This window comes from Jaculus jaculus, chromosome 2, assembly GCF_020740685.1.
Source record: "Jaculus jaculus isolate mJacJac1 chromosome 2, mJacJac1.mat.Y.cur, whole genome shotgun sequence".
NCBI lineage: Eukaryota > Metazoa > Chordata > Mammalia > Rodentia > Dipodidae > Jaculus > Jaculus jaculus.
This window is the reverse complement of record NC_059103.1, coordinates 20,511,318-20,539,200: the sequence shown is the minus strand read 5'-3', so window position 1 is coordinate 20,539,200 and position 27,883 is coordinate 20,511,318. Positions and strand designations below refer to the sequence as shown.

Here is a 27,883-nt window from a genome sequence, read left to right as displayed (position 1 = left end):
AAACACACACCTGGAAAGGACGCCGCAGAGCGCCCCAGCCCAGCCAGAAAGGCTGTCACATTTCTAACTTCACTCTCTGGAAGGAGAATATGTCATCTTCCTCACTGACCGATGGTGGTCAGGCTGACGGAGAACCAATGCTGAGATGGGAGAGCAGGGAGGCTGTGCTAGAAATGTCTTGGTCTGAGCTCTGACTCCCACATACCAGTTAGAATTGCAGAATAAAGACTAAGTGTAGGGACTATCTCCTGTTCGAGGCCCAAGGTGAACATTCATGCTAACCTGAGCTTTCAGAGAGCGTTATCCATCCCTGATCCACCAAACAAAGCAGGACCCCATGCCTGTTCACAGGCACTGGGGCTTTTTAAAAGGAAAAGAGAACTGAGTTGCAAATTCAAGAGCACATCCTAAAGTCAGTTGTTTATGTAAGTGAAAAGGTAAATCACCAGAAACCACTGGATCTTTGAGACTCAGTCTCTTTTCCTGAGGGCATTTTAGTTGGCTACCTAGGAATCTTCTGGTGCTCTAGCTGGTGCACAGCTATGCAGGTGAGAGTTCCTGCCATCCTCAGAACCCAAGAACACCTTCCCCTGGACACCAGGACCCTATGGGAGGGCAGAGACTCACCTGGCTATGGGGACCTGCACATGACTGTGGGGAAGGGAAATAGCTTAGGCAGGACCAGCATCAGTTGGTCAACCCTCTGGGTAATCTACTTGAAGATCAGGGATCCCTGGGCCACTGAGAACCCTTGGCCTCCCTGCAGGGGCATGGATCCTAGGGTGGAGCCATGAGATATCTGGAGAATCACATTCCATGAGAAAGAGCCACACTCTCTTCCCTTCCTGGTATTGATAAGCCCATCTTTCTGGTCACGTGAATGAGCTAAGATCCAAGTAAACTTCATGGGAAAAGGCTATAGGCTTCAGCGGATTCTTGGTTGCAGTATTAAATCCAGGGATCATGGAGGATTGGGAATGAACTTAAATGTGGTGTGAGCCAGCCTTCTCCTGACTGTGGCGCCACTGCAAATGCCCATTTAGACTTGCTAACCCCCTGCCCCCCGATCTGGGTGCAGAGTGTAGGTAGCACTGAGCATGGTGGTACCGCAGTGAGCTTTGTGTACAGCCTCTGGCCATCCTCCTACATGCCCACTATCCAGCATGACCCCTGTCCCATTGGCATCACTGTGTCCGGGGCTGATGCATGGGATGTCCCACCTGCTGACACTGAGGCCAGGCTTTACATGACAGAACACTCCCTGATTTCAATGACATAGATCATGGGACAGCATGTGACCCATAAGGGGGTATCAATTCTGGCAACTCTGATCTTGATAGTCTCCCCTAAGAGCAAAACATAATAATAAAGTCTTCATGAAGAGCATGGAGGGCATATAGAATGCCAGGGAGAGTTGCCTGGTGGCATTTACTCTCAACACAGTGACCCTCGGCAATCAGCTGGCCACTGCAGTTCCTTAAAACCACTGTGCTCAGTAGTCCAACTTGTCCGGCAAACGTTCTAGAACATTCTTCCTGAGCTAATTCCCCCACAGGATAACACCATGCATTAGAGCCAAGCCTCTGGGAGTTATAAATGTGTGCAGTGCTGGGCAACAGATGTGGGAGGATGGCCAAGGGAAGTCTGGACCTTTGAAGGAGTTCTGGCCCCGTAAACTCTGATAGCCATTCCCTGCTGAAGAGGAGTGTCTGTTTCCCATGCGTATGTATGTAGTAGAGGAGAAAGGAATTAACTCTTGCTCACAGTGGGGGCACTGGCATGTCTTCATCCACAGGAAACGTGAAGCTGGGAAGAAGCCTGCTTATCTTGTGATGCCCGAGGTAGTCTCAGGTTAAACGAGAGCCGGGCATACCCTTATGCCAAGATGCTAACGTTGACATTATAAGTACACACACCGTGAGCTTAACATGGACCCTGTACTTTCTTTCTTTTTTTTTTTTAATATTTTTTGTTCATTTTTTTTTTTATTTATTTGAGAGCAACAGACACAGAGAGAAAGACAGATAGAGGGAGAGAGAGAGAATGGGTGTGCCAGGGCTTCCAGCCTCTGCAAACGAACTCCAGACGCGTGCACCCCCTTGTGCATCTGGCTAACATGGGACCTGGGGAACCAAGCCTCGAACCGGGGTCCATAGGCTTCACAGGCGAGCACTTAACCACTAAGCCATCTCTCCAGCCCAAGACCCTGTACTTTCAAACGAGGGCTGAAGGTGGAAGGTTACCCTAAAGAAATCAGAGTGGAGAGAGACCGAATCACAAAACAAATGTACCGTCAGACCTGTTGTGAGATGAGAGCTGTGACATTCAGGTCCCCACTGCGGGATTGTTAGGATCAGGGGAAGCACACTTCTGTATGGGGCTGGACAGGGTCGATCTATACCAAGGGTTCTTACTGAGAACCACGGAACACAGCAGCCCATCAAGATGAGGGGCAGAAGGTGGTTTTGTTTAGAAATCTAAAGGCCACGTGCCACCAAAATCAAACAGAAGTGTGAGTCGTTGTGATCTGAACACCCAAGAAGCCTGCACCCCAAGGCAAGTGTGAGCTTGAAGGCAGGCTAGAGAAGTTAACTCCACCTGCATTCTGCCAATGGAGATGGCTGCCAGGTGGTGCCCGTGAGTGTTCCCAGGGCTCCCTGGCCACCCTTCCTAGCTCTGTTCTCTGTTACCATGGCACACCCCAGACCCAAGCCACGAGAAGGGGGAGCCACTCTTAAAGCAAAGTACAGCCTCGGCAACTATTGGGTGGAACGGCGTTGATGTGAGTTTTGGCTTTATTACCACCACCTGTCTCTGTCAGCCTCACTGGTCCTTGCATCCCCACCTGGCTGTGCCCCAGGGGAGAGCCAGCTCTCCCACACTGGGGACATGGGATGGCACCCACAGAAGACAATGCTGTCCCCACCCCTGCCTGGGTCAGGCGCTGCTCCATCACTGGGACTGGAGACATATGACTGACCAGTAGGATGCTCCTGGAAAGGAGACCTTCTTGCCTCCCACCTGTAGGGCTGACATGAGGATTCATTGAGATAGTGTTCAAAAGCCCTTGGGCTGGCTGGTCCTAGTTCAAGTAGAACCTCTGTTATAAAGGCACCTCTAGAACTCTCTGTGGTGGTCTCTACTGGAATATGAACTTCCTTGGGACTCCAAAAAACTCAGCCTTCCTAGACACCCCGAGACTAAGCTCTACAGGACACCATGGATACACTTATGTGTTCCCAGGAAGCTCGGCAGATGTGTCTTTCCATCCACTGGCTCTCAGATCCTCTTGGAAGGACAAAGAGGTGTGAAGCCCTCTAGGCCTGGACTTGGACAGCATCACTTACCGCTTTCCTCCCCCCCCCCCCAAGTCCTGCCCTCAGGTTATCATTGATGCTTGTTTGTGTTGATGGCAGAAACCTGGGCTTTCATGACTGGACAATTGCATCTTTGTCTTCTAGGAGTTTAAACTTTTGAACAAAAACTCTTTTGTCCAACACTGCAAAACGTACCTTGTAAAATAATTCAAGCTGAAACACTTGAGGTCACTTGAAAATGTGAGTGTACAACAGGAGGGGCAAGGAGAGAACAGCTCCTCGCTTGTGCATGGCACGCTTACTGAGGAGGCCATTGGCAGGCACGGCAGCACTCTGGATGTTTCTGTCTGGTAGCCAGGTGTCACTGTGGATAAAAAAGAGGATCTCCAAGGAGGACACTTGTCCAGCTGTGGTGACCAAGAACCACAGACAGGTTAAACATCAGGCAATGTTCCTCAGTCCTGAGGCTGCTAGCCCAACATCAGGGTGGCCACCTGTCAGATTCTATCAGATTGTCACTGGGTCCTCCACAAGGCAGAAACAGAGAAAGTCCTGTGAGGATACCGGTCCTACAGGAAGGCCACCCATAATAGCAACTGAGCCTCGTTATCTCCTAAAAGCCCTACTTCCTAATGGTGAGTTTTGGAGAACCTGGGTTTGCCTACCTTGGGTTTGCAGAGCTTAGGAAGCATGATGTGGCCTGTAGCTGACAGACGTCCATTACCCCTGCAGAAATAAGCTTTGTCCCAGAGGCTCCGCGCCTCGCGGTCTTTATGCAGGTTCTTCTGTCTGTGTCATAGCTGGGGAAACTGAGGCTGTGTGGGAATGAACTAGACAAATGGTCACGTAGTGAGAGGGCAGCTCCCTTCCATATCGACACTAGCGGCTGTGTCCTGGCACAGTGGCTGCCCATCCAACATGCAAATGTACCGCACACGCTCACGCTGAAGCTTAATTGAGACAAGAGTTTCCAAGAAAACCTGATGAAAGTACCATCTGCTCGATTATGTGTCTTCTCTACACTCACTGACCCTCTTTGTGCATCACACACACTGGGCTGTCTTGTCGGGCACAGAGTGGACAGGTGACAGGTGTCAGTGAAATGTTGCTGGCAAGGTCATGTGACTGTTCCTTTTTCTTAGAGAGCCCATCTTTTTTTCCCCAAAGAAAACAGCTGGATTTGTGAGGTGCTAATGCCTGGTGGAGCCTGAAGCCCCAACGTCTATCTGTCTGTCTGTCTACATAGACCTGAAGGATGCTTGTAACCCCAGGCAGGGACATGCCGTCTGCATAGCTCTGATCTGTGGAAGAAATGCATGGCTCCCCTCAGGCACAGAAGCAAAGCCTGTGACATCAGGTCCATATGAGGAGCCCCCAAAATTCACCCACATTGCTCCTGCAGGAGAGACCAGCCCCATCCCACCTGTCCTTTAGGAGGAAAGTCATGCCTTACACTGCCTCTGTGCTAGAGTTCAAACCCAGGGCCTCCTACACCCTAGGGAAACACTCCACTACTGAACTAAAGCCCAAGTAGAGGTCATGAGAGTTTGTGTACTTGGGACATCCTGGACTCCTCTCCTCTCCCCCAGCCCATCAGAGCTGGCCCAAGCCTTCATTCCCCTCATCTGGGTGGCAGCCTTGGATTCAAAGCTAAGCTGAACAAGGTTTTCATCTGCTCTTGGGTCCTATTGGGGACCCTCTTGCTACCTTTGCTAAGTCAGTCGATGGGTGTTTGTGAAATACCTAAATAGCTAGATAAAAAGGCAGTGGCAGAAATCAGCTCTCCGTCCACAGGCTTGGACCTGGGCAAGGGAAGCCTGGCTAGCTGGACCGAACTGACTGTTTCCAGACTCACGTTCTAGGTGGCTTTAGGAGAGTGTGTTCCCAGCAGGCAGGGATGCTCATGGCCTCCAGGAAAGCCTCTGTGCGCTGGCCCTCACAGACCCAGGCCTGGCTGGAGCTCAGCACCGTGCACACTGCTCAAATCTGAGTCATGCCAGCCCTGGCTGCATCCTGTACCTGGGCACAGAGGCGCCCTCCGAGAGCCGGTTCTGATACAGGCCTGACAGAGAACACATCAGAAGCTCAGTCTACCAGCCGTACCTGGGGGAGGGCCCTAAAGGAGCGGCTTTGACAGGCCCAGGAGCAGAGCACCAGCCGAACAGAACCTGTGTGGAATGTGCCTGCTGGAATGGCTAGGAGGCAACCTGTGCTCACTATTACCCTGTGGAGATAGGATCCATTTGAGGAAAGTTCTATAAGGCTCTTTGGCCCACAGACCATCATAGCATGGGCTGCAGGGGATGGGCCCAGGGAAGAGCCGTCTCCCTCCCCTTACTGAATGTCTGTCGCTGAAGGTGTCACCTGCACTTGGCTGCAAGGGATGTTGGAGGCCTGTGACTCCCGGTTCAGTCTGAAGCTTCCTCCTCTCTGGGACACAGGTCCCCAGGTGGCTCTGAGCAGAACCCCACATCTGTCTTTAGAATCAGTGAGGAGCCAAGCTCCACACACCAGTGCCAACCTGTGACGGCCTTCTGAGCCTCCAGAAGAGCTGTGAAGCATGAGGCTCCAGGACCGGAGTGTGGCTGTGTCAGGTGTGCAGCATCAGGTGCGCACAGTGGCGAACACCCCGCGTGGCCGCACAGACTCGGCATTGTGTTGGGCTGGGTGTGAGCTTGGTCACATGGGCCAACAACCCACCTTCTCTGTGAGAGCATGCTTTGTACACTACAGCCGGCCTGAAAGATTGGCATTAATCCTTCATGCACTTGCTTTCCGTAATAAACACAGATGATAAACTCACCGCCTGGGTAATGTGGTGATTTTTTTTTTTTTTTTTTTTTTTTTGGTGTGCCATTGCATAGCATTGCAGTGAGCTACGCTCTGCTGGATCCCCTTACTGCCCCCCACTCCAGTCCAACCCGGAGACATTGCGTCACACTCTTGCCTCCCTCCAGCAGGAGACAGACCAGCGCCTGGGGCGTCTGTGCAGGACACGTTCTTTCTATTTCCTCGCTAATAAGAAACAGGAGGCATCGGCCTGGGAGGCTCAAGTGGTCTCAACTGCATATGAGAAATGTAGTAATGAGATGGCACATTGGAAGATACATGGGCTTTGAGCTTCCTTGAAAGCCATGGGGAGAGCAGAGGGTGGGAGGAGTGACTTGGTTTCTGCACGTTCTCAGTTGCTAGGGAGAACCTCGGGGTTGGAACAGGGGAACGTGACTCTCGGGTCCTTCCTCTACCAGTGGGCAAGCAGCTCTGTCCTCAAATGGACTTAAGCTGTGCTTAGTGGCCATCCAGCCAGCCAGCCACCAGCAGCCCTCTACTGTTTCCATCAGAGATGGACAACAAGACCAGTGTGGGGTTGAGGCATCAACCCCTAGAGAAGGCCAGGCTTTGGTGGGGAGCCCAGAGAAGAGGCTGGGATGGTCTCCATCCGGGATGTTCCGCGTCTTATACAAGAAGGGTTCTTATTACCCATCCTCCTCCAGTGGGTTGTTGAGAAACTGACGCCTCTCACTCTCAGCCAGCCCTTTGGCAATCTAGCTATAAGCACTCCAGGGTGAGTCCGTCAGGAAAAAGTTGGGGGGGGACGTCATCTCAGGGTCAGCAGGTGGCAGGGGACACACGTTGTGTGTTCCCTTGATGCTGAACTGTATGACAGTGTCCCCCAAACATCATCAGGCTGAGGTCTGGTTCAGAGGCTGAGGGAGCTGAGCACCAGATGCTGGTTTTGAAAAGGCATCTCCCACAACACTGGTTCCAAATCTTTGTACCCCCATTTCTCCAGTCACCGCCTCCAGAACGGCAGTGTGGAGATTCTTGAGCGGACCTGTTGTCCCAGCTGCTGGTTATAGAGAAGCCAGTGGTGGGAAGCAGTCTTCTCCCTGCCTTCCTTCCTGCCTGCGGCCCAGTTTGGAGCCCCTGTCCCAGTCCGCTCTGCATTCCCAGGGCTAGCAGCCTGGGAGTTCCACAGCCATCACTGGCACATGTGTGCCCTGTGCACATATTGGCACACGTGTGCCCTGTGCACATATGGAGCCTCTCTCACTTTGTGTGACTGTGCAACTTCCAGCAGGAATCTGGGGAGGTCAGAGAGAGGTGGGGCCATGGCCGAGGCGTCTTCAACAGGTCATAACAAGCAAATCCACAGGCTTTTTAGGGTGGGCACTACCTGTCCACTCCTCACCTGGCCTACTGCATCCTCTGGATTGCTGGCCTGAATCCAGACCGTGCTAGATGTCCCTGCCGCTTTGTGGCAGATAAATTACATTCACTGGCATTTACTGGCTAGCTGTGTTTGGGCCTGTGCCTTTCATGTCACGAAGCACAGTCGGGGCCAGGTTTTACAGAGCTCAGAAACTGATTTTATAGGAGAGTCACGCTGGCCCTGGGACCCGGCTGGAAACCCAGTGCCACGGGAGAGCAGCCCAGTGGGAATGAATTCAACCTTCTCGAGTGTTCGGTTTTAAGATCACGAACTCTGAAAAGTACCAGGCTTCTTTCAGATTGAACCTTCACATGTGGACATCAGCCCTTTCACAGGGACAACTCTCAACTGAGAGACTCTCTACGTAAGGGGTCCTCTTGGCCTGTCTATGGGGTCATTCTTAATGACGGCTGTGCCTGTCTGGGGCCAGATCTGTGCCCTCACAGAAATTGGCTGGACCCAGCTCTGCCCCCAGGTGCCTGTTAGGATCTGGATTCCACCAGGCAGCTTCCAATTCTGGATTTATGACATGCTTGAGCCAGTTGGGCCAGTGCTGGGTGGGGACCCATTCCTGAAGTGTGGCCTGTCCCCCCCAACACACACACACACACATCACCCCCCACAGAGCATTCTAGATAGGCTCATACCTGGATAATATGTTGTCCTGCAAGTTGCAGGACCCAGAAGGTCAGCTTGGGGTGGAAGAGGGGAGGACTCCCCATTCCTCAGCAGCCTGTGGGGGAGAGAGTCCTTCAGGAGGGTGGGACCCACTTCACATAGGTGACTTTCTAGTGCCAAGTGAGTGGACTTCCCAGCTGTTTTCTGATTTCTGCCAGACGTCATACATTTTGTCTTTGGTTGCCCTTTTGGCCTCCTGTCCCTCCCACCAGACCTGGGACCTGCCTAGCCCTTCGCCTTCCTGCGCCTGTGGCTCCCGTGTCCTGAAGAGAAAGGACAGACAGGCATCTGGTGAGCTGTATCAGGCTCTTTCTTTCAGGGAGGCTCTTCAAGGCAACCTTGTGCATGAGGCCTGCTCAGCACTGGAGCCTCTACTCGTAATGGTGCCCTCAAGCCACCGTAGCTCCAGAGGCAGCCATTGACCACTGTTGAAACAAAGGCCTGAGCCACTCAATTACTGATGGGAAAGATAATAGGAAACCCTGTGGGAAGAGCTTTTCCAGGTCTTACACTAACCAAACCACCAAGTGCCTGCCCACAAACACACTGCAACCTGGCATACCACCATCCTGAGCTGGGCTTGGGCCTCCTGTCCAAGTAGAGACACTCCTCCAAGCATGGCTTAGAGGTCAGACCCAGTGGCAGGCCATCATAGCCCTTGTCAGGAAGCAACTCGAAGGATTTTCCTATAGAGATAAAAGCCACCAATCACCATGCACGGACGTCCCACCTCTGGAGTGCTGGACACGCAGGAAATTCCGACTGCTCATGGACCTGATCCTCTTCCCTCCTGTGACCAGCTGAACATCTGAGCGTGCTTGGTTATCCTGGCATCGTTGCATGTATGGCATCTCTAGCCTGATTCCAGTACAAGGCTGCACAGCTCCTGGAGCCCAAGTAGGCAGTGCCCTTTACTGAAGGACATGGCACACGTGCTCAGGGGTTGCATATCTTTTCTTGGAAGGCAGTTGGGTTACCGTGTAAAGACCAACCATCCATTAGCCGTCAACCTTGGACTCAGTCTCCCCTCTCCCCAGGTGAACCACACTCCTCAGGTAAGCCATGGAGAAAGGATTGTCCTGTGGTCATGCCTGGGGATACCAGGACTCAGATGGAACACTGGCCTGGAGGACCCGGTGCCACTTCAGCTGAGTGTAGCTTCTAGAGTGGATAAGAGAGTCTCAAGCTAAGAGTCTAAGATGACATGGACCACTGCCAACTTCTCTACCGATGAGCCTTTTAAATGCTGGCTCCTTCTGGGATCTGGCCTCTCCAGAGGCTGCCCTGCCTACTCAAGCACAGGACGAGCTTTAAAGATAAGACTGTAAGGAAATACATACAGAAACATCTGCAGCAGCTGATGGTCTCCCCTGTCGCCTGCGGACTTGGAGGCTGAGTGGGTAGTATGTGGGAGCCACCGGGGTCCACCTCTCAGAACAGTATCGCCATAGGGAAGGGGGGTCTCCTGGATCAACACGCCACAACCTTGTCCAGGTCTGCTGTGGAGCTTCCTTGCCTGCAGGGGAGCTGCCCAGGAGGCAGGATTCTGCAAGGAGCTCCAGATGGAGCAAGACTTCAGGAGAGAGGGTCGTTCATCGCTCACAGCGGCCGGTGGCACAGAGGCCCGACACTAATGGAGAACAGACACACGTTCTTGCCAGCTCAGCGTGTGGCTAAAGGTTTTCCTCCTGAAATGTAGATATGCTTCAACTTATTCACAAGGAGGCCAGGTCTGCATTTGTGGCATGTGTGTTTGTGCATAGAGAGAGAGAGTGTATGTGTGTGTTCGTTTAAGGGGCCATAATGGTAGAGTGGTTCCATCACGTGGCTGACCTGCTGCTTAAACCCGCACACATGCATGACATGTGGAGGTATAACGCACGGTTAGAAAATCCTATGACTGTTTTTCACACGCCCTGCTCTGCATCTGTCATGAGCTCAGGGAGCTACTGTGGGTCACCTGTATTTTCTCCCAACTGTCCTATGGCTCTCTGAATGGCAGAAGTGGTAGATCAACAAGTGTGCCATGGCACAGGCAGTGGGCAAGGGGGGCATTAGCCCCCAATGTCTTCCTGGCTCACAACATTCTTTTCCTAACGTTTCCTACAGAGACCAAGTCACAGAGGCACTTGCCACTAGGCAGGAGACTGGCGCCTCTGCTCTGACCACAGCCCGGGACAGGTGCCTAGCCAAAGAGGCCACATCTTCTCTCTGACTTTGCCCTACGTGATGGGCCTTCTCATGAGAGATAGACAAAGAGGTCCCGAGAGAACTGGATACTCTGGCTCCTGTTCAGGGGTGCTTGGTCTCCCAGAGATAGCTGACTGTATTGAGTTTAGTATGAGAGGCAAGAGGGGAGCAGAGTCATGGCACCCCTGTGAACCTGAGAAGGATCTGCGGCTAATGGCTTTTCCCCTCCACTCCTGGATTCTCACTGACTTCCTAAGGCCAACTCGCCCGCCACACGTTCAGTTCACCAATGAGCAGAACTTACCATAGGCATCAGTAGCAACATTGTAGCAAATGCCTCCAAGCCGAAGTTTTTGCTTTGATTGCTACAAATCCACAGGCCCTTGGGCCCAAAGCTCCTACTGCTGTTTGCAAATAGATTTTTATAGCACGTTAGTGCTGGGGGAGATTCCAAGGAAAATAGTTCTCTTCATATTAGAACCAGCTGCGACTTTCTCAGCCAATGACTCACCCTGTTTTTAATTGGGTGGGAGAACCGGCAGAGACACAGGGGCTCAGTCAAGACGTTGTTTGTTTTGCACAGGGTATCCTAGCCACAGCCTGGCCTTACCCATCTGCAACTCATGTTTATTTAACTTTTTTCTTCCCTTCTCACAGTCCCAATTATAAAGACAGAACCCACCGATGATTTTGAGCCGGCCCTGACCTGTGGACCAATGAGCCAGGGACTGAGTCCTCTGCAGAGGCCCTACTTCAGCCAACAGCTCACCATGCCTCCTGACCCTGGCTCCTGCCTGGTGCCCGGCTTTGCCCCCTGTTCACAGAGGAACACCCTGATGTCCACACCTCCCAGCACAAGCCCGAAGCTCCACGATCTCTCTTCCGCTGCCTACGCCAAGGGTCTTGCCAGCCCAGGCCACGGCGGTCACCTTGGACTCCAGCCGCCGGCTGCGGAGGCTCCCGTGATGCAGGAAGCGCCGAGACCCGTGGCGCTGCAGCCCGGCTCGCCCGAGCAGCCCCCGCCCGCCCTGCTGCAGACGCAGGTGAGTCCACATCTGAGCAGTAGCTGCTCCCTTGGTTGCCAACAAGTGCTCTGTCCCAACAGCCCCTCTTCTCCGCTTCCATCTGCTGCCCACGAGCCAACCTGCTTACAGTCCTCAGGCCACGCTTCCGCCACGGGTCACCAGCAGCAGCTCCAACTGCAGAAGAAGGTTCAAAGAAACGAGTCTTCAGCCACCGGGCCACTGTCACTGCCAGAGGTGTGTGAGGACAGTGACTGTAATTTGGCCCCTATTCCTGTAGTCATCAAGCGCGAGCCTGAAGAGTTGGACCAGTTATACTTGGACGATGGTAAGTGCCCACGGCCGCGTAGGTGTGCACGCCACCTTCCTCAGGAAGGAAAGAGAGGTCGCGTGGCCCCTAGGCTGACGTCGGGGTGGGAGATACTGCAAAGTATGCATTGTGGTCCTGTCGTGGTGTTGTGTTGTGTGGAACCATCTCCAGCCAGCCAGGCTACATGTTAGTGGATCTTCTCTAGCCATGCTGGTGACCCCTGCTTGGATAGTACTGATCCGGATTCGGAGCTCTCAGATTCACTGTCAAACGCTGAGCAAATAATTGCACGGCTCAAGTTGAGAAAGTCTCAACAGAAGTCCCTCTTGGAGCTTGGCCTGTGGTCAGGTCTTCATTGCATCTAGGAAACTTCCTTAGAGAGCAGTCTCAATACCAAGGCCTGATTAGAAGATATTGTTCTCTGGCTGGGGAGATGGCTTAGTGGTTAAGGCACTTGCCTGTGAAGCCTAAGGGCCCAGGTTCGATCCCTCAGGTCCCACATAAGCCAGATGCACAAGGTGGTGGTGCATGTGTCTGGAGTTCATTTTCAGTGGCTAGAAGCCCTGGCATGCCAGTTCTTCTCTCTCTCTTTCTGTCTCTTTCTCTCTCTCTCCCTCCCTCTCTTTGTCTCTAATAAATAAATCAAAAATGTTCTTAAAAAGAAGACACTGTTCTCTGGGATGCCATGTGAGATATTTAAATGGACTGGAGAGATGTACTAGTAGCAAAGCATTTTCCAAGCAGGCATGAGGACCTGAGTTCTGATCCCCAGGACCCACATAAATGCCAGGCAAGTGTGGCAGCCTGCCTGAAACCCCAGCACTCTGGAGATCCTCCAGGGCCAGCTGGCTAGCTAGACTAACTAAACTGGTAAGCTCTCAATTCAAGTGACACACACCCCGACTAAGAAGAAAATGAGCCAGACAGCAGCCAAGGAAGGCACCTGACTTCAGTCTCTGACCTCCACATACACCCACACATCCACGCATCCACACCTCCGTGCACCCACACATATGCAAATGTCCACGCATGCACATACTACATCCACATGCATAGGCCAAAAAGAATGTTTAAATGTGCGACAAGCGTCAGGAGCCCAGCAATTGGGATTGAGGATAGGGTAACCCTCTCCACTGTGGCTCCAGGGCAGAGCTGCTTGCTCGGAGCTGAAGCACATCTGGGTCCCGCCTTGCCCAAGTGGCCTGTGGTGGGCGCAGAACCTCTGGGCATTAGTGTTCTCTGTAGTGAGTGACACGGCGCCTCCTTGTTCTTCTCTGTGTGTCTGTGTTTATTATTCTCCCTTGGACATTGTGCTCCTCTGGCTGGGCGATAAGAGGCTCGCTGACCATGTAACTGCCTGCTGTGGCACCCAGCCACAAGACCAGAGGCCCAGCAATCTGCCCACTGGGAGGAGGCCCCGTGGTGTTTTCCTGCCGGCTCTGGTTGTTTATGGGAGTTGGGGCTCCCTTCTGAGGCCTCCCCAGATGTGGGCTGTCGGCAAGGCCAGGTGCATAGCGGCACATCTGGAGCAGATCCAGCCACTCACTGCACCTGGAGTCAGGTGAGACCCAGAATGGCTCAGGGACTTGCTCAGCTCTCCTTTTCTGAGGTCAAGGCCTTGCAACCACTCAGCCTATCTCCTCCTCCGTGTCCCTGCCTGCCAGCGATCCAGCAGCCCTTTTGTTTCGGGGTGGCAGGTGTGTGGGGTGGGGTGGGGGGGAGCTTGGGAAGAGCACTTCAAAATGTGTGCTGCGCCCCAGGCTCTGCAGTTCTCCTCAATGCCTCAGGCATGGAGTGGCCTAGCTTGGGGACAAGGTAACCTTTCAGGCTTCCTGAGGATGGGCTGCGTCAGCCCCAAGTTCACCCAGGTGACGAGACTCTTGTGCTTCAGGAGCCAAAACATCTTGCTGAACATTTTCCTGCAAAGTTCCTAACTTGAAGCTTTTGGGGGAGGATGAGGATTGTATGCAAACCTTTTGCCCAAAAAATATTGAAGCCTTCAAACAAATCCTGCTCTGCGGTGTGCTTGTTGGCAGTGCTTACGTACTTTTGGCTGTCCTTCTACAACCCCCCCCCCCACACACACACACACTAGGACTCATCAGAGGCCCTTGCTTGCCCAAGCCTCTTCTTCCACTTGGATTCATATTCTGAAGGATTCTGTGTGCCCAGTGTGTGCCCAAGTGGGCACTGGGGCCAGGGTGCACACTGGCCCCTGTGCCTATGGTTCGCCTACTTTGCTTCGTGACTGCTGGTGTGACGTCCTGTGGGGATGTTCCACTTAGCCTGGAGGGCTATTGTTGTGGTCCTGTGGGGAATGTTGATTGTCACCTGATCAGAGGTATGACCAGCCATCCCTGAGTTCCCACATCTGGGCAGTGCCCTCTGGCCCAGAGACAGGAAGCCAGTCCTGACCGGGTTTCCCACTGCCCCTGAGGCCACTGTGGCCAACGTCACACATGACTTTGTTGAGGGCATGGGGTGAGGATGGATGGGAGGAGGAGACAGCGAATCTAGGAAACAGCCCAGAAAAACTCAGGACTGGGGTTGCCATGTGGACCATGGGGAACAGGATGGGATGTTGGAGCACCAACTTCTTGAATATGTATTTTGTTAAATTTCACTGGATGTCCCAAGAGAGCCCAAGTCATTCCAGAATATTCAGGGAAGGGGGATGACTTTAAAAATAGGAGCTAGGGGGCTGGAGAGATGGCTTAATGGTTAAGCACTTGCCTGTGAAGCCTAAGGACCCCAGTTCGAGGCTCAATTCCCCATGTGCACAAGGGGGTGCAGATGTCTGGAGTTCGTTTGCAGTGGCCGGAGGCCCTGGTACACCCACTCTCTCTCTCTCTCTCTGCCTCTTTCATTCTCTGTCACTCTCAAATAAATAAAAAATCAGGAGCTAGGAACTCTCTAAAGGAGAGGAAGGGCTAGAGAGATGGCTCAGCAGTTAAGGCGCATTCTTGTGAAGCCTGAGAACTCATGTTCAAATCTCCAGGTCCCACATAGCCAGACATAAAAGTAATGCAAGTGTGCAATGTTGTACATGCGCACAAGGGCCGCATGCCTCTGGAGCTTGTTCACAGGGGCTTAAAGTCCCTGATGTTCTCTCTCGCCCTCTTTCTCTTTCTCTCTCAAAAAAAAAAAAAAAAAAAAGAAAATTAAAATTTAAAAAAGGAGAGGAAGATAGGGGGAGGGCCCGACATTAGGCATAAGGATCTATTCTAAGCACTGTGTCTTTTCCAGTGGGTTTCAGTTTGAAGTTGCCACCACCCCAGGGAAGGCGCAGAGGGAGATGCAAACCAACCTAAACTAAGCCAGAAGTCAGATTCCACTGGATATCCCAGATGATGTTAGTGCAAGGGCAGCCGTCTCGTCTGTTCAGTTTATGCAACAGGGGTGGGCTGGGGAGACGGCTCACCTGGTCAGAGCACTTGCTGTGTAAACATGAGGACCTGAGTTTGACCTAAAACCCATGTGAAAAGCCAGGCGTGGCTACGCATGCCTATAACCCCAGTGCGGAGGTGGGGGCGGGCACAGACAGGAGGATCACTGGCCCTCCTTGATCAGCTGGCCTGACAGAAAAAATACCCAGATTCTGTGAGATTTTCAGGAAAATAAGGTGAAGCAGCACTAGCGGAGGTCACCTGATGTCTGCGGTTTCTTCATGTGTATACAGAATTTATACACAAATTCACACACCAAAAAAGAAAAGGAAGGAAGGAAGGAAGGAAAGAAGGAAGGAAGGAAGGAAGGAAGGAAGGAAGGAGGGGGAAAGGAGAAGAGAGGAGAGGAGAGGAGAGGAAAAGAAAGAAAAGAAAAGAAAGAAAAGAAAAGAAAAGAAAAGAAAAGAAAAGAAAAGGACAAGCACTCTGGGGAGAGCCATACTTTGTTCGAAGGTGGTGAGGGTTGGCTCTCTCCCACTGTAATTGAACTGGACTCCCGTGGCGGGGAGCACGGAGTGCGGTCCAGAGGGACAGGGCAAGCTCCAGGCTTTTGCTGGATTTCTTCTGGAATCTCCCTCTTGTTAATGGCAGGAAATACCCCACAGCCCTCCCCAGAGTGCAGTTTCCCACAATTGTAGAGTTGCTGGTGGGTGGGAGCGAACACAAGGATGAAATGGTGACTGAGTGGTCCCCAACCTGTGGGGAGAAAGGAACCCAGGAAGGCAGCTTCATTGTCCTACCCTTCCCCTCTCCCCAATGCTTCCTGTCGCACCTTTGCCGCCCCTGCTTTATCCCGCCTGCTGGTCCCGCTGCAGACCTGGAGTACGCCTGGGCCTCGTGTGCTGTCATGCTAAGGTCACTTGGCCTAGGAGGAGGTAAGGAAGGGTGCATCCCATATGTCTACTGGTGTTCACTGGTTTTATTTGATTTTTATATTGTGTCTTTGGGGGAAGGATATAGAGAATACTGGCAGTACCAAAATGCAATGTCCGGTCTCCAAGAGAATGGGCCGCTCTGTGCACAGACATTCTCTGCACTGGCACCACAAGAGCAGAAGGGTGGTTCTCACGTGAACAGTGCGTGGCATAATGATTCTACACAGAGCCTCTTGCTAGAACTTCCAAGGCAGTACACTTCCCAAATGTCTACTTACCTCGAGGAATCATTTCTTACGAGAACGTTTTGTTTGTTTGTTTGTTTGTTTTAAACACTGATTTTATTTTATTTTATTCATTTTATTTTATTTTATTTTTTGTTTTGTTTTTCAAAGTAGGGTCTCACTCTAGCCCAGGCTGACCTGGGATTCACTATGGAGTTTCAGGGTGGCCTCGAATTCACAGCGATCCTCCTACCTCTGCCTCCCGAGTGCTGGGATTAAAGGCGTGCACCACCACGTCTGGCTGATTTTATTTTATTTTTCTTTTTTTTTTTTTTTTTGGAAACATCTATTGACATTCCATGAAATACTCTTCAAGGAATAATTCAAACCTCGGAATATAAAACAAATTCTACCCTAGTCATGATTTTTTGTCTTTATTTCTGCTCTCATGGTATCATACAAGTTCTTGGCCTATACATAAATTTCACGAATAATTTCTTTATTTTAACAGTCTGCATAAGACTTAAGCTTTCATTGACGCAAATCTTGTCAGGTAGGCTGGACTGGCTGGCCAGGGAGCCCCAGGGGCCTGCTTTCCTCCACCTCAAGCATCCACCACCATGCTGGGCTTCTGTAATATGGGTACCAGGGATCAAACATTGTGAGGCAAGCACTTAACCAACTGAGCTCCCTGTGCCCTAAGACTTAATCTTTTAATTTAGATTTCTCCAAGTAACATGTGGCTCTCTCGTTATTTTAAATGTAAGCTTTAAAAAATGTGCACCCAAACTGCATTCGAGCTAATTTTTTTTTACCTGAACTTTCCACCATTCTCTCAATGGCACATGCGGATGTGCACATCTCCCTGGCACCCAGCAGCTCCCACTTAACATATACCTGGGAACTCCTAAGACACAGTGAGGCACACGTGTTTGTTCCAGCGTATGGTGGGGAATCCCACCACCTACACCATGCTGCGCAGACGCCCTCCTTCCTTCTGACTTGGTGGCCAGAGTGGCTGATTCCGAGGTATCAGCCGCTAGCTCTGCTGCTGTGCCCACTGGTCACGGCAACTGCCCCGTGGCCTCTGCCACAATCCAGCCTTTCAGCTCTGTCAGTGGCTGCGGGACGTCCAGAGAGTCTAGATGTCATTAAAACAACAAGCCAGGTAGACGCGGCAGCCTGGCAGCGTCTGCTGGCTGACTGAGTCTCTCTTCGCTCACCCTCCCCGTCTTTCCTGAGCTTAAGCTGCTCTGGAAGAGAACAAAAACCTTTCCTCATGGAAAGTTTTACTAAGCTTGGCAGGATGCCCAGGCCCCAGCCTTCCCTGTTGCTGGCGATGATGGCAAGGGCCTGTATGCAGTGATCAAACACGCCGAGTAGTGAATGCTACTGACATAGGCCACCACATGACGGATAGGAGAAAGAATTCAGCCGTACAGATAACTCATCGGGTCAATCCTTCGTGCCCTGCGGTGCCTGCATGGGAGTTGCGAGGCGCTGAAATCATCCCACACGCTAACTGCCAGGGTCAGAGACTTGCTCTCGGGTTGGGGAGGCGGGAGGGTAGACCAGCAGGCTGCATGAACAGCTCTCTGGAGACCCTGAGGGACAGTTATGAGTTCCCCAGACCCAGACCTGCAGCTGCTGGCAGGTAGAGTTAAACTTCCCACTGCTCACTGTAGGGTAAGCGGGCCACGAAGGGTGTTCCCAGGCCCGTGCGTACCCCAAAGCACATCAGACAGACAGACGTGAGCTTAAAACACGCCAGTGTGTAACCAGATGTTTGCTCACCTGTAGATCCAAACCAAGTGCCAGGTAGTCAGTGCCTGGAAAACGGTTGCTGGGAAAGACCAAAGGGTTAGTGTATGCTGTGGTGACGGGAAGAGTGGAGAGAGGCAGGGCTTGGCGCAGGTCCTCTGAAATCACTAGGTCGCCGGCCCCTTCCGACAAGGCAGACAGGCAGTAATGACTGAGTCATGGCTGCGTTGGGCTCTCTCAACAGAATGTGCTTGGCTACCTCAGACCTATACTGGGTGCTGCTGCAGGCTGACAGCCTGTCACCTGCAGGGCTGTGACGTGAGTCCCTGGGCACGAGGAAGGCTGATTCTTCTGGTGGGCATGGCTGAGGGGATGAGGGGGGTGCTGTTGGGACGAACTGGAGCCAAGGGCCTAAAGACTCTGCAGTTTCTAGTGGCCTGGAGTAGACATTATATGTGGGATGCCTTGTCTTATTGCATATTTCTTTAAAAATAAAATTTAAGCCAGATGTGGTAGTGCATGCCTTTAATCCCAGCACTTGGGAGGCAGAGGTAGGAGAATTGCCATAAGTTTGAGGCCACCCTGAGACTACATACTGTATTCCAGGTCAGCCTGGAGTACAGAGAGACACCACCTCAAAAAACCAAATAATAAGTTTTTAATTGATTTGCAAGCAGACAGAGGGAGAGAAAGGGGGAGAGAATGGGCACGCCAGGGCCTCTAGCCATTGCAAATGAACTCCAGATGCATGTACCACTTTGTGCATCCGGCTTTATGTGGGTGCTGAGGAATCATACCCGGGTTGTTAGGCTTTTCAGGCAAGCACCTTAACCCCTGAGCCATCTCTCCAGCTCTCTTATCATGTATTTCTAATTGTGGGAGCATTATACAATCCCTTATCTTCTGCACACTGGAAGGGAAATTCAGACGTGTGATTTTTAGCTATTATTACCGTCTGCCTTTCATTCCTTGAGAATGGGACCCAGCTCATGTCCATCCTTAATATTTTATTTTATTCATTTATTAGAGAGAGAGAGAGGGAAAGAGAGAGAGAATTGGCATGCCAGGGCCACCTTTAGCCATTGTAAACAAACTCCAGATACGTGTGGCACTTTGTGCATTTGGCTTATGTGGGGACTGGGAAATCGAACCTCGGTCCTTCGGCTTCACAGGCAAGTGCCTTAACTGCTAAGCCATTTCTCCAGTCCCAAGAGTTGTTTAAAATTATTAATTTGAGGGGACGCAGTAAGGTCAAGCAGAAGATTCTAAACAAAAGAGCCTAGAACAAACCATTCTGCAGCCTTCTGTGTGCTCAAGACCAGGAGTATGTGCAGGCCTGCCTGTGTGTGGCTGTGTGGGCGTGTTTGTGGTGTTCCTGTCACTTCTTGTAGGCAAACTCTGAGCAATAACGACACGTTGGCAAGTGTGTTTGTGATCGCGACGTTGGTTTTTTTTTTTTTCCTTGTGTGGATATGGGGCCCTCCTTCTGTCAGGTTAAAATCCTTACAGAACTAACCTAGTTGACATTTGCACATTGACATTGGCTTATTACGACTGCACTGTGCCATTTCTTTTTACTTTTCTTTTTTTTTGGGTGGGGGGGCTCAAGGTAGGGTCTCACTCTGGTCCAGGCTGACCTGGAACTAACTATGTAGTCTCAGGGTGGCCTCAAACTCTCGGCGATCCTCCTACTTCTGCCTCCCGAGTGCTGGGATTAAAGGTGTGCGCCACCATGCCTGGCTTTTCTGCCATTCCTTTTCTGAGGCATATCCACCTCAACATTCTTTATTCAGATAAGCACTCCCCAGATCCTACAGCTCTGGGAGTCAGCAGATAGCACATTACGGTGCCATCTCCAGAGCACAAAGCCACCACATAAGACATTTAGAAGCATGTTTGAAGAATCCAGCTGTCTTTGCTCATCAGGCATGCAGTGTCTGCCATAGTCTGTGGATGAGGCACCAAGGGCTCTGCCACTGTGGTACCTGCAGAACAGAGGGGCCACTAAGCTCTTCTGCCCCGAGAGCCACAGCACGTAGACATTCAAACCATCTCCCAGACACAGGTGTGTTCTAGCCCATGAGATACGGTGGGAGCCAAGAGTGGCCATCTCGCAGATGTTTACCCAGACTGGATAACCTGATGACTATCCTCTTGTCAACGCTGAAAATGTCATTCCCAACACGACACATGATGCCAACGCAAGAGGAAACACAGTGGCAGTGGTGGGTTGGTACTTTGGAACACCTAGTGGGATTTCTACTTGTCTTCCGGTTTCCAACCTGAGACAGGTCAAGCTGCCAACATGAAACTCACTTATGGAGATGTCACGCTACTCACTGAGAGCCACAGTCATGAGTGGCAGATCCAGGAAGTCCCTTGAACTCCAGCTTCACTTCAGGACCATGCCATCTTCCCCAGGCTCAGCAAACTCTGTTCTGGACTGTTCCCCACTGAAACTTGCAGGGAAAATTTCCCGCTTTCTGGTCAACGCTCACCTTGGGAGCCATGGAGGAGCCAGGTGTGCACTATTTTCTTTATAGAGGATTTTTCTGCCGGTTAAATGAGGTGACATTCTGAGAACCCAGGAGAATGGGAACAGAGTTGGGAGTTCCCAAATGAGGAGCCAGAGACTTCACTCAGTCTGTCCACTGACCCTAAAAGCAACAGCAGTGCTAGCAAATCTATCCAATCACCCCTTTGGATATGGAAACGAACAAAAGGGGGAAAAGCGAATTGAAAAGCATGTCTTCAAGAAACCGTAGTTGATGGTTTCTGGGGGAGGAGTCATGCTTTTCAGGTGCGGAGCCACTACGAAGCTGCCCTGCTCCAGTAAATAACCCTCCACCCATGATCAGGCAAGCAGCCCTAAGTAAACTCAGTGGGTCACACCACAAATCGACATGAGGGCTGGAGAGGTGGTTCAGTGGTTAAGGTGCTTGCCTACAAAGCCTAAGGACCCAGGTTCGATTCCGCAGTACCCATGTAAAGCCAGATGTACAAGGTGGTGCATGTGTCTGGAATTCCTTTGCAGTGGCTAGAAGCCCTGGCACACCCATTTTTTTTTCTCTCTTTTTCTCTCTCTATCTGCCTCTCTCTCTCTCTCATAAATAAAATGTTTTTTAAAAAAACAACATGGAAGGAAGAGGTGACTAGTTGGGAAAAGGGAGGCTTAATAGGAGTGGGAGAGGGATAAGAGGGAGATAGGGGCAAATATGATCAAAATGTAGTGATCTACATGTTTGAAATTATCAAAGAGAAGCTGGGCGTGGTGGTGCACGCCTTTAATCCCAGCCCTCGGGAGGCAGAGGTAGAGGATCGCCATGAGTTTGAGGCCACCCTGAGACTCCATAGTGAATTCCAGGTCAGCCTGGCGCTAGGGTGAAACCCTACCTCGATAAACCAAAAAAAAAAAAAAAAAAAAAAAAAAAGAAATTGTCAAAGAGAAAAAAAAATTAAGAAAGAAACCAGGGCCTTGTAAGAAGAGTTGGATTCAAGGTGTTTTAGATTAGGGTCACTCTCCCAAGCCCCACCCCATGAAGGTGCAAAATCAGCAAGAGCCAGCAGTTTTGCTGGCAGCAAGAGAGACTGGGCTCTGTTAAAAATCCCACAGTGCACTGGAAGTGCGGACTGGCCCCAACATTCCCTGAAGAGCCCCTGTCCCAGGCGTGGTGACGGTGGAGTTATTGAAGGCTGTGATCCTGGCCAAACTAGCTGGGCCCAGGAGTCAGGAAAAGCCCCGACACATCCTTGGGGACTTGGAAGGCTGCACACATGCAGATGGATATGCAGGGCTGGGTACGCACCTCCACTGACCTTGAGACCACACCAGCAGAAAAGAACTGAAGCCGGCTTGTGTGTTGACCTGCAGTTGAAGGTGGGGCTGAGCATCCAGCACTTCCTAATAAAAAGTAGAAGACTCAGGATCAGGACGCCAGGAAACGTCCTGACCGACTGGTCATTCACCATTCACAGGCCACCAGCTCTACAGACATGAGGATGAACCCAAAGGAAGCCTATAAACAGAAAAAAAAAAAAAATTAAAAAGAGGTTACAGAAGATTTCATGTTTCCACACTGCAAGGAATAGTCCAAGAAAGTCAGTAGGCAAATAAACAACAGGAGAAAATAGCTTTGCAACAACAATTCCTGATGGAGAAAAGTCTTCTTCCAGAGTTGCTGTATGTCCAGTTCTAAGTTAAAAAAAAAAAAAGGAGACATGCAACTTAATATGAAAATGTGTCCCATAAACAGGGGAGGACCAGGAGATACTATGGGGTGGGGGAAATGTCCTCTGAAACCTCAAGTGTTGAACTAAACATCAAAGCTATTTAAAAGCTAAATGCTATTTAAATGTATTCAGAGGACCAAAGGAAACCATAGATAATTACCTGGAACAATGATAGTCTGTCTCACCACATAGAGATGACCAACAATGAGACAGAAACAAATGAAAAACGGCCATATAGAAATTCTAGGGTTGGGGCTGGAGAGATGGCTTAGCGGTTAAGCGCTTGCCTGTGAAGCCTAAGGACCCCGGTTCGAGGCTCGGTTCCCCAGGTCCCACGTTAGCCAGATGCACAAGGGGGCGCACGCGTCTGGAGTTCGTTTGCAGAGGCTGGAAGCCCTGGTGTGCCCATTCTCTCTCTCTCCCTCTATCTGTCTTTCTCTCTGTCTGTCGCTCTCAAATAAATAAATAAATAATTTTAAAAAAAAAGAAATTCTAGGGTTGAAATTTCATGCCTGAAATGAAAATTGTTTGGAAGGGTTGGACCACAGTTTCGGGTAGAAGACAAAAGCAATCAACCAACTTGAAGAAAGATGAACAGATTATCCAGTGTAAGGAAATGAAAGGGGAAAAATAAAAGATGAAGAAAACCAAGCAGAGCTTCAGAGCCATGGAGACACCACGGGTGTACAGACATGTAGAATGAGAGGGACAGAAACACAGCAAGAGGGCAGAAAGGCATGTGCACAGTGGCCGAAACATTGCAAATTTGATGAAAATTATATTTTTTACATATTTTATTTACTTATTTTCAAGGATGGAGGGGAAGACAGAATGGGCACACGAGGCACACCAGCCACTGCAAATGAACTCCAGATGTGTGCGCCACTCTGTGCATCTGGCTTTCCATGAGTACTGGGGAATTGAACCTGAGTCATTAGGCTTTGCAGGCAAGTGCCTTAATCACTAAGCCATCTCTCCGGCCCCCAAAGTAATCAACTAACTCCAAGTACAATAATTAAAGAGGTGCCTAGACAAGTAGTCAAAAGTAAAAAAAAAAAAAAAAAGAGACAGCCCTGCAAGTTGCAGGAGGAAATCCTCAGACCACGGCTTCTGTGGGAGACAGGCCAACTTTGCATTAGGACCATGGATGCCAGGATGCAGGGGGACAGCACATTCAAACCCCCAGAAGCAACTGTCAACCAAGAAACCCTTATCTGGCAAAGCTAGCCTTCGAAAAGAAAGAAAGAGAAATAAAGCTATTTTCATACAAAGAAAAATGCACAACGCGGGTTGCCTATAATTCTGACCTACTGAGACATTAACAATAGACTTCCATGTTTAGGGCAGAGCAGACCCATGCAGAGAAGCAAAATGCAGTGGAAAAAAGTAACCATACAGGTAAATTTTAAAAGGTGGTGTAAACGTTTCCAAGTTCCTATCTTCTGTTTTTAATGAAAACAGTATAAAGCAAGAATTCTGAGACTATAGTGCTGGGTTTGTTATCTACGGAGACATCATTTGTATGACAGTATCACAAAGTAGGGAAGGGAATTGTATCTCAGCAGTGCTAAATGCATTGCTAGGACTGCATTACTGTTCACAGGAAATGGCGAACAGCAGTGTTAGGCCTAAACCTGGCCACATCAGTACTGCACTAAATATAAAGGGATTGTGTATGCCAATGAAAAAAGACAGAGATTATCAAGCTGGATTTGAAAAAAAGAAATGAAAGCCACCTGTAAGTTGTATGTAAAAGACACTTTGGATTTAAACACACAGATGGTTTTAAAGTAAAGGGTTGAAAAGAAACATCTACCCAAAGGACAGCTGCACCAGTACACAGCCAGCTTTTGCCATTGTAGCGGAACCCCTGACCCAGGCTGCCTACAGAGAAAGCAGGTTTGTTCAGCTTGTGGAGTTGGAAGTTGAGGGGCATGGCCCTGGAGCAAGCCTCGTTCGGAGATGGCCCTCTCCCAGATGCATCACACCTTGGCAGAGATGTACATGTGTGGAAATGCTCACCTCACCAAGCAGGAAATCAAAAAGAGACTGGTGCTTCCACACCAGTCCCTTCTAAGGAACACCTTTAATGACAAAAGGACCTCTCACTGGCCCCCACCTCTGAGCCTTAATTAAACCACAGCCATTGCAAGTAGTGTCAGATAGAATAAACCAAGATGAAACGAGTGTTACCACAACCACATGTCAGTGACAGTGCTACCTTTAGCATTGTATAGTTTCGACTGTAAACGTATGGGTACATGCAATAGAGCCTCAAAAGTAAGAGTGATAGAATTCAAAGGCAAAATCGACAATTCATTCTGATATTTAGTTAGTTAAGAGAGAGAGGGAGGGAGAAAATGGGCATGCCAGCGCTTCTAGACACTGCAAACGAACTCCAGACACATGTACCACCTTGTGCACCTGGCTTACACAGGTCCTGAGGGGAATCAAACCTGGGTCCTTTGGCTTTGCAGAATAGTGCCTTCAACCACTCAGCCATCCATCTAGCCCAACAATTCATTCTAGGTGCTCCTATATTTAACTCTCAGTAGTAAATAAGACTAAACCGAGAATCAGCAAGCATATAAAGCCCTTGAACAAGACTGCCAAGCAGCCTGACCCAGGAGCACCCGTGAAGCCCTCTACAGGGTCACCTGCCTTTGGATCAGGCTTTGTGATGGAGTTCTTACCAGGCTATAAGCAAGCCTTGATAAGCTTAGAAATATAAATCCTGATCCTGAGAATTAGTAACAGAAATTAGGAGGCTTCACAAATTACATGGAAATTAACACAGTTCTAAATATTCTATGGGTATTCAAGACACTGGAAGATATTTTGAAGTGAAAGAGAAGGAAACACAACATATCAGGATGTGGGGATGCAGGAAAAGCCATGTTCAGGAGGGAACTTGGAACCCAGAGACTGAAATTAGACACAAGGAATATTTCAGATCGACAACCCAAACTCTTCCTTTGAAAATCCTGAAAAGAAGAGAAAACTGAGTCTAAGGCAAGACAAAGAAAGGAAAAATAGAGACAGGAGCAGAAAACAGTAATGTGGGGCTGGGGAAGATTCCTCAGTGGTTAAATGCACTTGCTTGCAAAGCCTGCCAACCAGGGTTTGATTCCCCAGTACCCACGTAAAGCCAGATGCACAAAGTGGTATATGTGTCTGGAGTTCATTTGCAGAGGGAAGAGGCATGCCCCCCACACAAATAAGTAAATATTTGTTTGAAAAAATAAAGCGATAAAGTTGAAAAGCAAGAGAAAAAATTAAAACCAGAAGTGAATTCCTTGAGAGGAGAATGGACAAATCTTGAATTAGTTTGACCATGAAATGTTAGGAAGAAAAGATAGAAACTTAGTACTAGCTCCTTAGATGTTAAAAAGATTATAATGCAAGACTAAACAGCATGATGTCAACAAAGTTTACACCCTAGATGAAATGGAAAAATTCTTAGAAAGACATAAATGACCTAAACTGACTCAAGAAGAAACAGAAGAATATTAATAGATCTATGGCAAGCAAAGAAAATAAATAATTTTAAATTTTCCTGAAAATTAAAGACCATGGGCTGGGGAGATTGCTCAGTGGTTAAAGATTCTTGCTTGCAAAGCCTATCAGACAGGGTTCAATTCCCCAGAGCCTACATAAAGCCAGATGAACAAAGTGGCACATGCATCTGGTGTTTGTTTGTAGTGGCAGGAGGCCCTGGCATGCCCATTCTGTCTCGGTCTCCCTCCCTCCTTCCCTCTCTCTCCTCACTTCCTCCCTCCCTCATGCTCTTTTTCTCTGCTTGCAAATAAATAAAAATATCCTTAAAAATTATTTTTAAAAGTCCAAGCTCAGAGAGCTTTGTTGGTGGATTCTACCAAATATTATAAGAAGCAAAACAATCTCTATACTCCACAAACTTCCAGAAAACAGAGGAGTACTTCTCCACCAATTCTTGATTATAACCGCAATACCAAAGTCAGAGCAAAGCATCCCAAAATAAAGAAGGTAGAGACAAATATGATTTATGAATACAGAAGCAAAATTCCATAACAAATTGATTCTAACAACATATAAAAGACTGCATACTACCACTAGGTGAGATTGATCTCAGTTATAGACTGTTATTTTAACACCCAAAAATCAAGTAATGGACCATACTAACAAAGGGCAAAAGTTGCACACAATTAGAGATAGAAAAAAAAATCGAGATTAAAAAAAAAAAAACACTCAATAAAATCCAAGGTTCTCCTTCAACTAATGGACATCATTTATAGAAAGAAGTCTTCAGTGGACATCATACTCTTTGGTGTAGGACTGAAGACCTTCCTCCTGAAACAAGGATCAGGCAAGGGTTCTACACCAGCAGTTAAACATTGTTCTGAAGGTTCAGGCCAGTGCAATCCAGCAAGGGAAAGATTGGAAAATAAATAAAATGCTGTATTTGCAACTAACATGAGGGCTGGAGAGATGGCTCAGCCATTAAGGTGGCTTGCCTGCAACTAATGTGATTCCATATGTAGACAAATCCTAAAAAACAGCTATTGGTAAAGAGGGCTTATATGCATAATCTACAAAGAATGTTTACAACTCATCCCCAAACTAAGATTAGAAGATCTGAGTAGCCATTTCTCCAAAGATGCACCAGTGGTAGAAAGGATAACCACATGCCACATGACATTTCAGTCAATGATGGGCCACACGTATTACTTATGTCATCTAGTGACACAATGCTGTGGCCGCTATAGTCTAAGTCCATTCTGTGTTAACCTCCCAATGATGAAATCACCTAACGCTATGTTTCTCAGAACACCCACCCACCCACCCACACACACACACACGCACCATTGAGTGATTGAAGCATGATTGAATGTGATGCCACATCATTAGTCATTAGGGAATTCAAGTGAAAAATCATAGCAAGACGCCATTTCATTAGTGTTGACTGTAATAGCAAATTTTGGAGAGGACGTGGGAAGAGTGGCTCCCTGGCATATTACTGGCAAAAGTAAGATGGTATGGACGCTTTGACCATTTCTTTAACATTAAAATAAATTACCGGCCAACTCATCAGTTCCACCCCTAGGTGTCTTACCCAAGAGAAGTATGGATGGCAAGTGAGCACCCCTCATTGCTCTTTACAGCAGCCAGACTGTTGAGACATCCAGCAATGGGTGGATAACCTGAGACATGGCTCACCCACGTGGACCTCAGTGAAGAATGCCAAGCGTACAGGCCAGTTCTTCATGGTCCGTGTACATGAACTATCTGGGGAGGGTGATAGACAGGGATCCACAGAAAGGGGATACAGGGGCCCTTCTAGCAGTGACAGAAATGTTCTTAAACACTTATACGAAGGTCACACAGCTTTAAGCTGCATGTGGTGACTCACACCTGTAATCTTAGTACTCGGAAGGTTAAGGCAGGAAAATTGTTACAAGTTTGAATACGTTAAGAAAAAGAGGGCTAGAGAGATGTCTTAGCAATTAAGGCAATTGCCTGCAAAGCCAAAGGACTCAGGTTCAATTCTCCAAGACTCACGTTAGCCAGATGCACAAGGGGGTGCATATGTCTGGAGTTCGTTTGCAGTGGCTGGAGGCCCTGGCTTGCCCGTTCTCTC

At 49.5% G+C, this 27,883-nt stretch overlaps 1 protein-coding gene across 2 annotated transcripts in view; it reads left to right on the top strand.

The window, feature by feature from the left end:
• The window catches only part of Nfatc1 (nuclear factor of activated T cells 1), a 126,616-nt gene that overhangs the window by 74,919 nt on the left and 23,814 nt on the right, over positions 1-27,883 (top strand). For both annotated transcript variants that reach the window (XM_045143022.1, XM_045143023.1), the window contains exon 9: positions 11,056-11,441. In XM_045143022.1, coding sequence (XP_044998957.1) covers positions 11,056-11,441 — 386 coding nt within the window. The remainder of the gene's footprint in view (positions 1-11,055; positions 11,442-27,883) is intronic.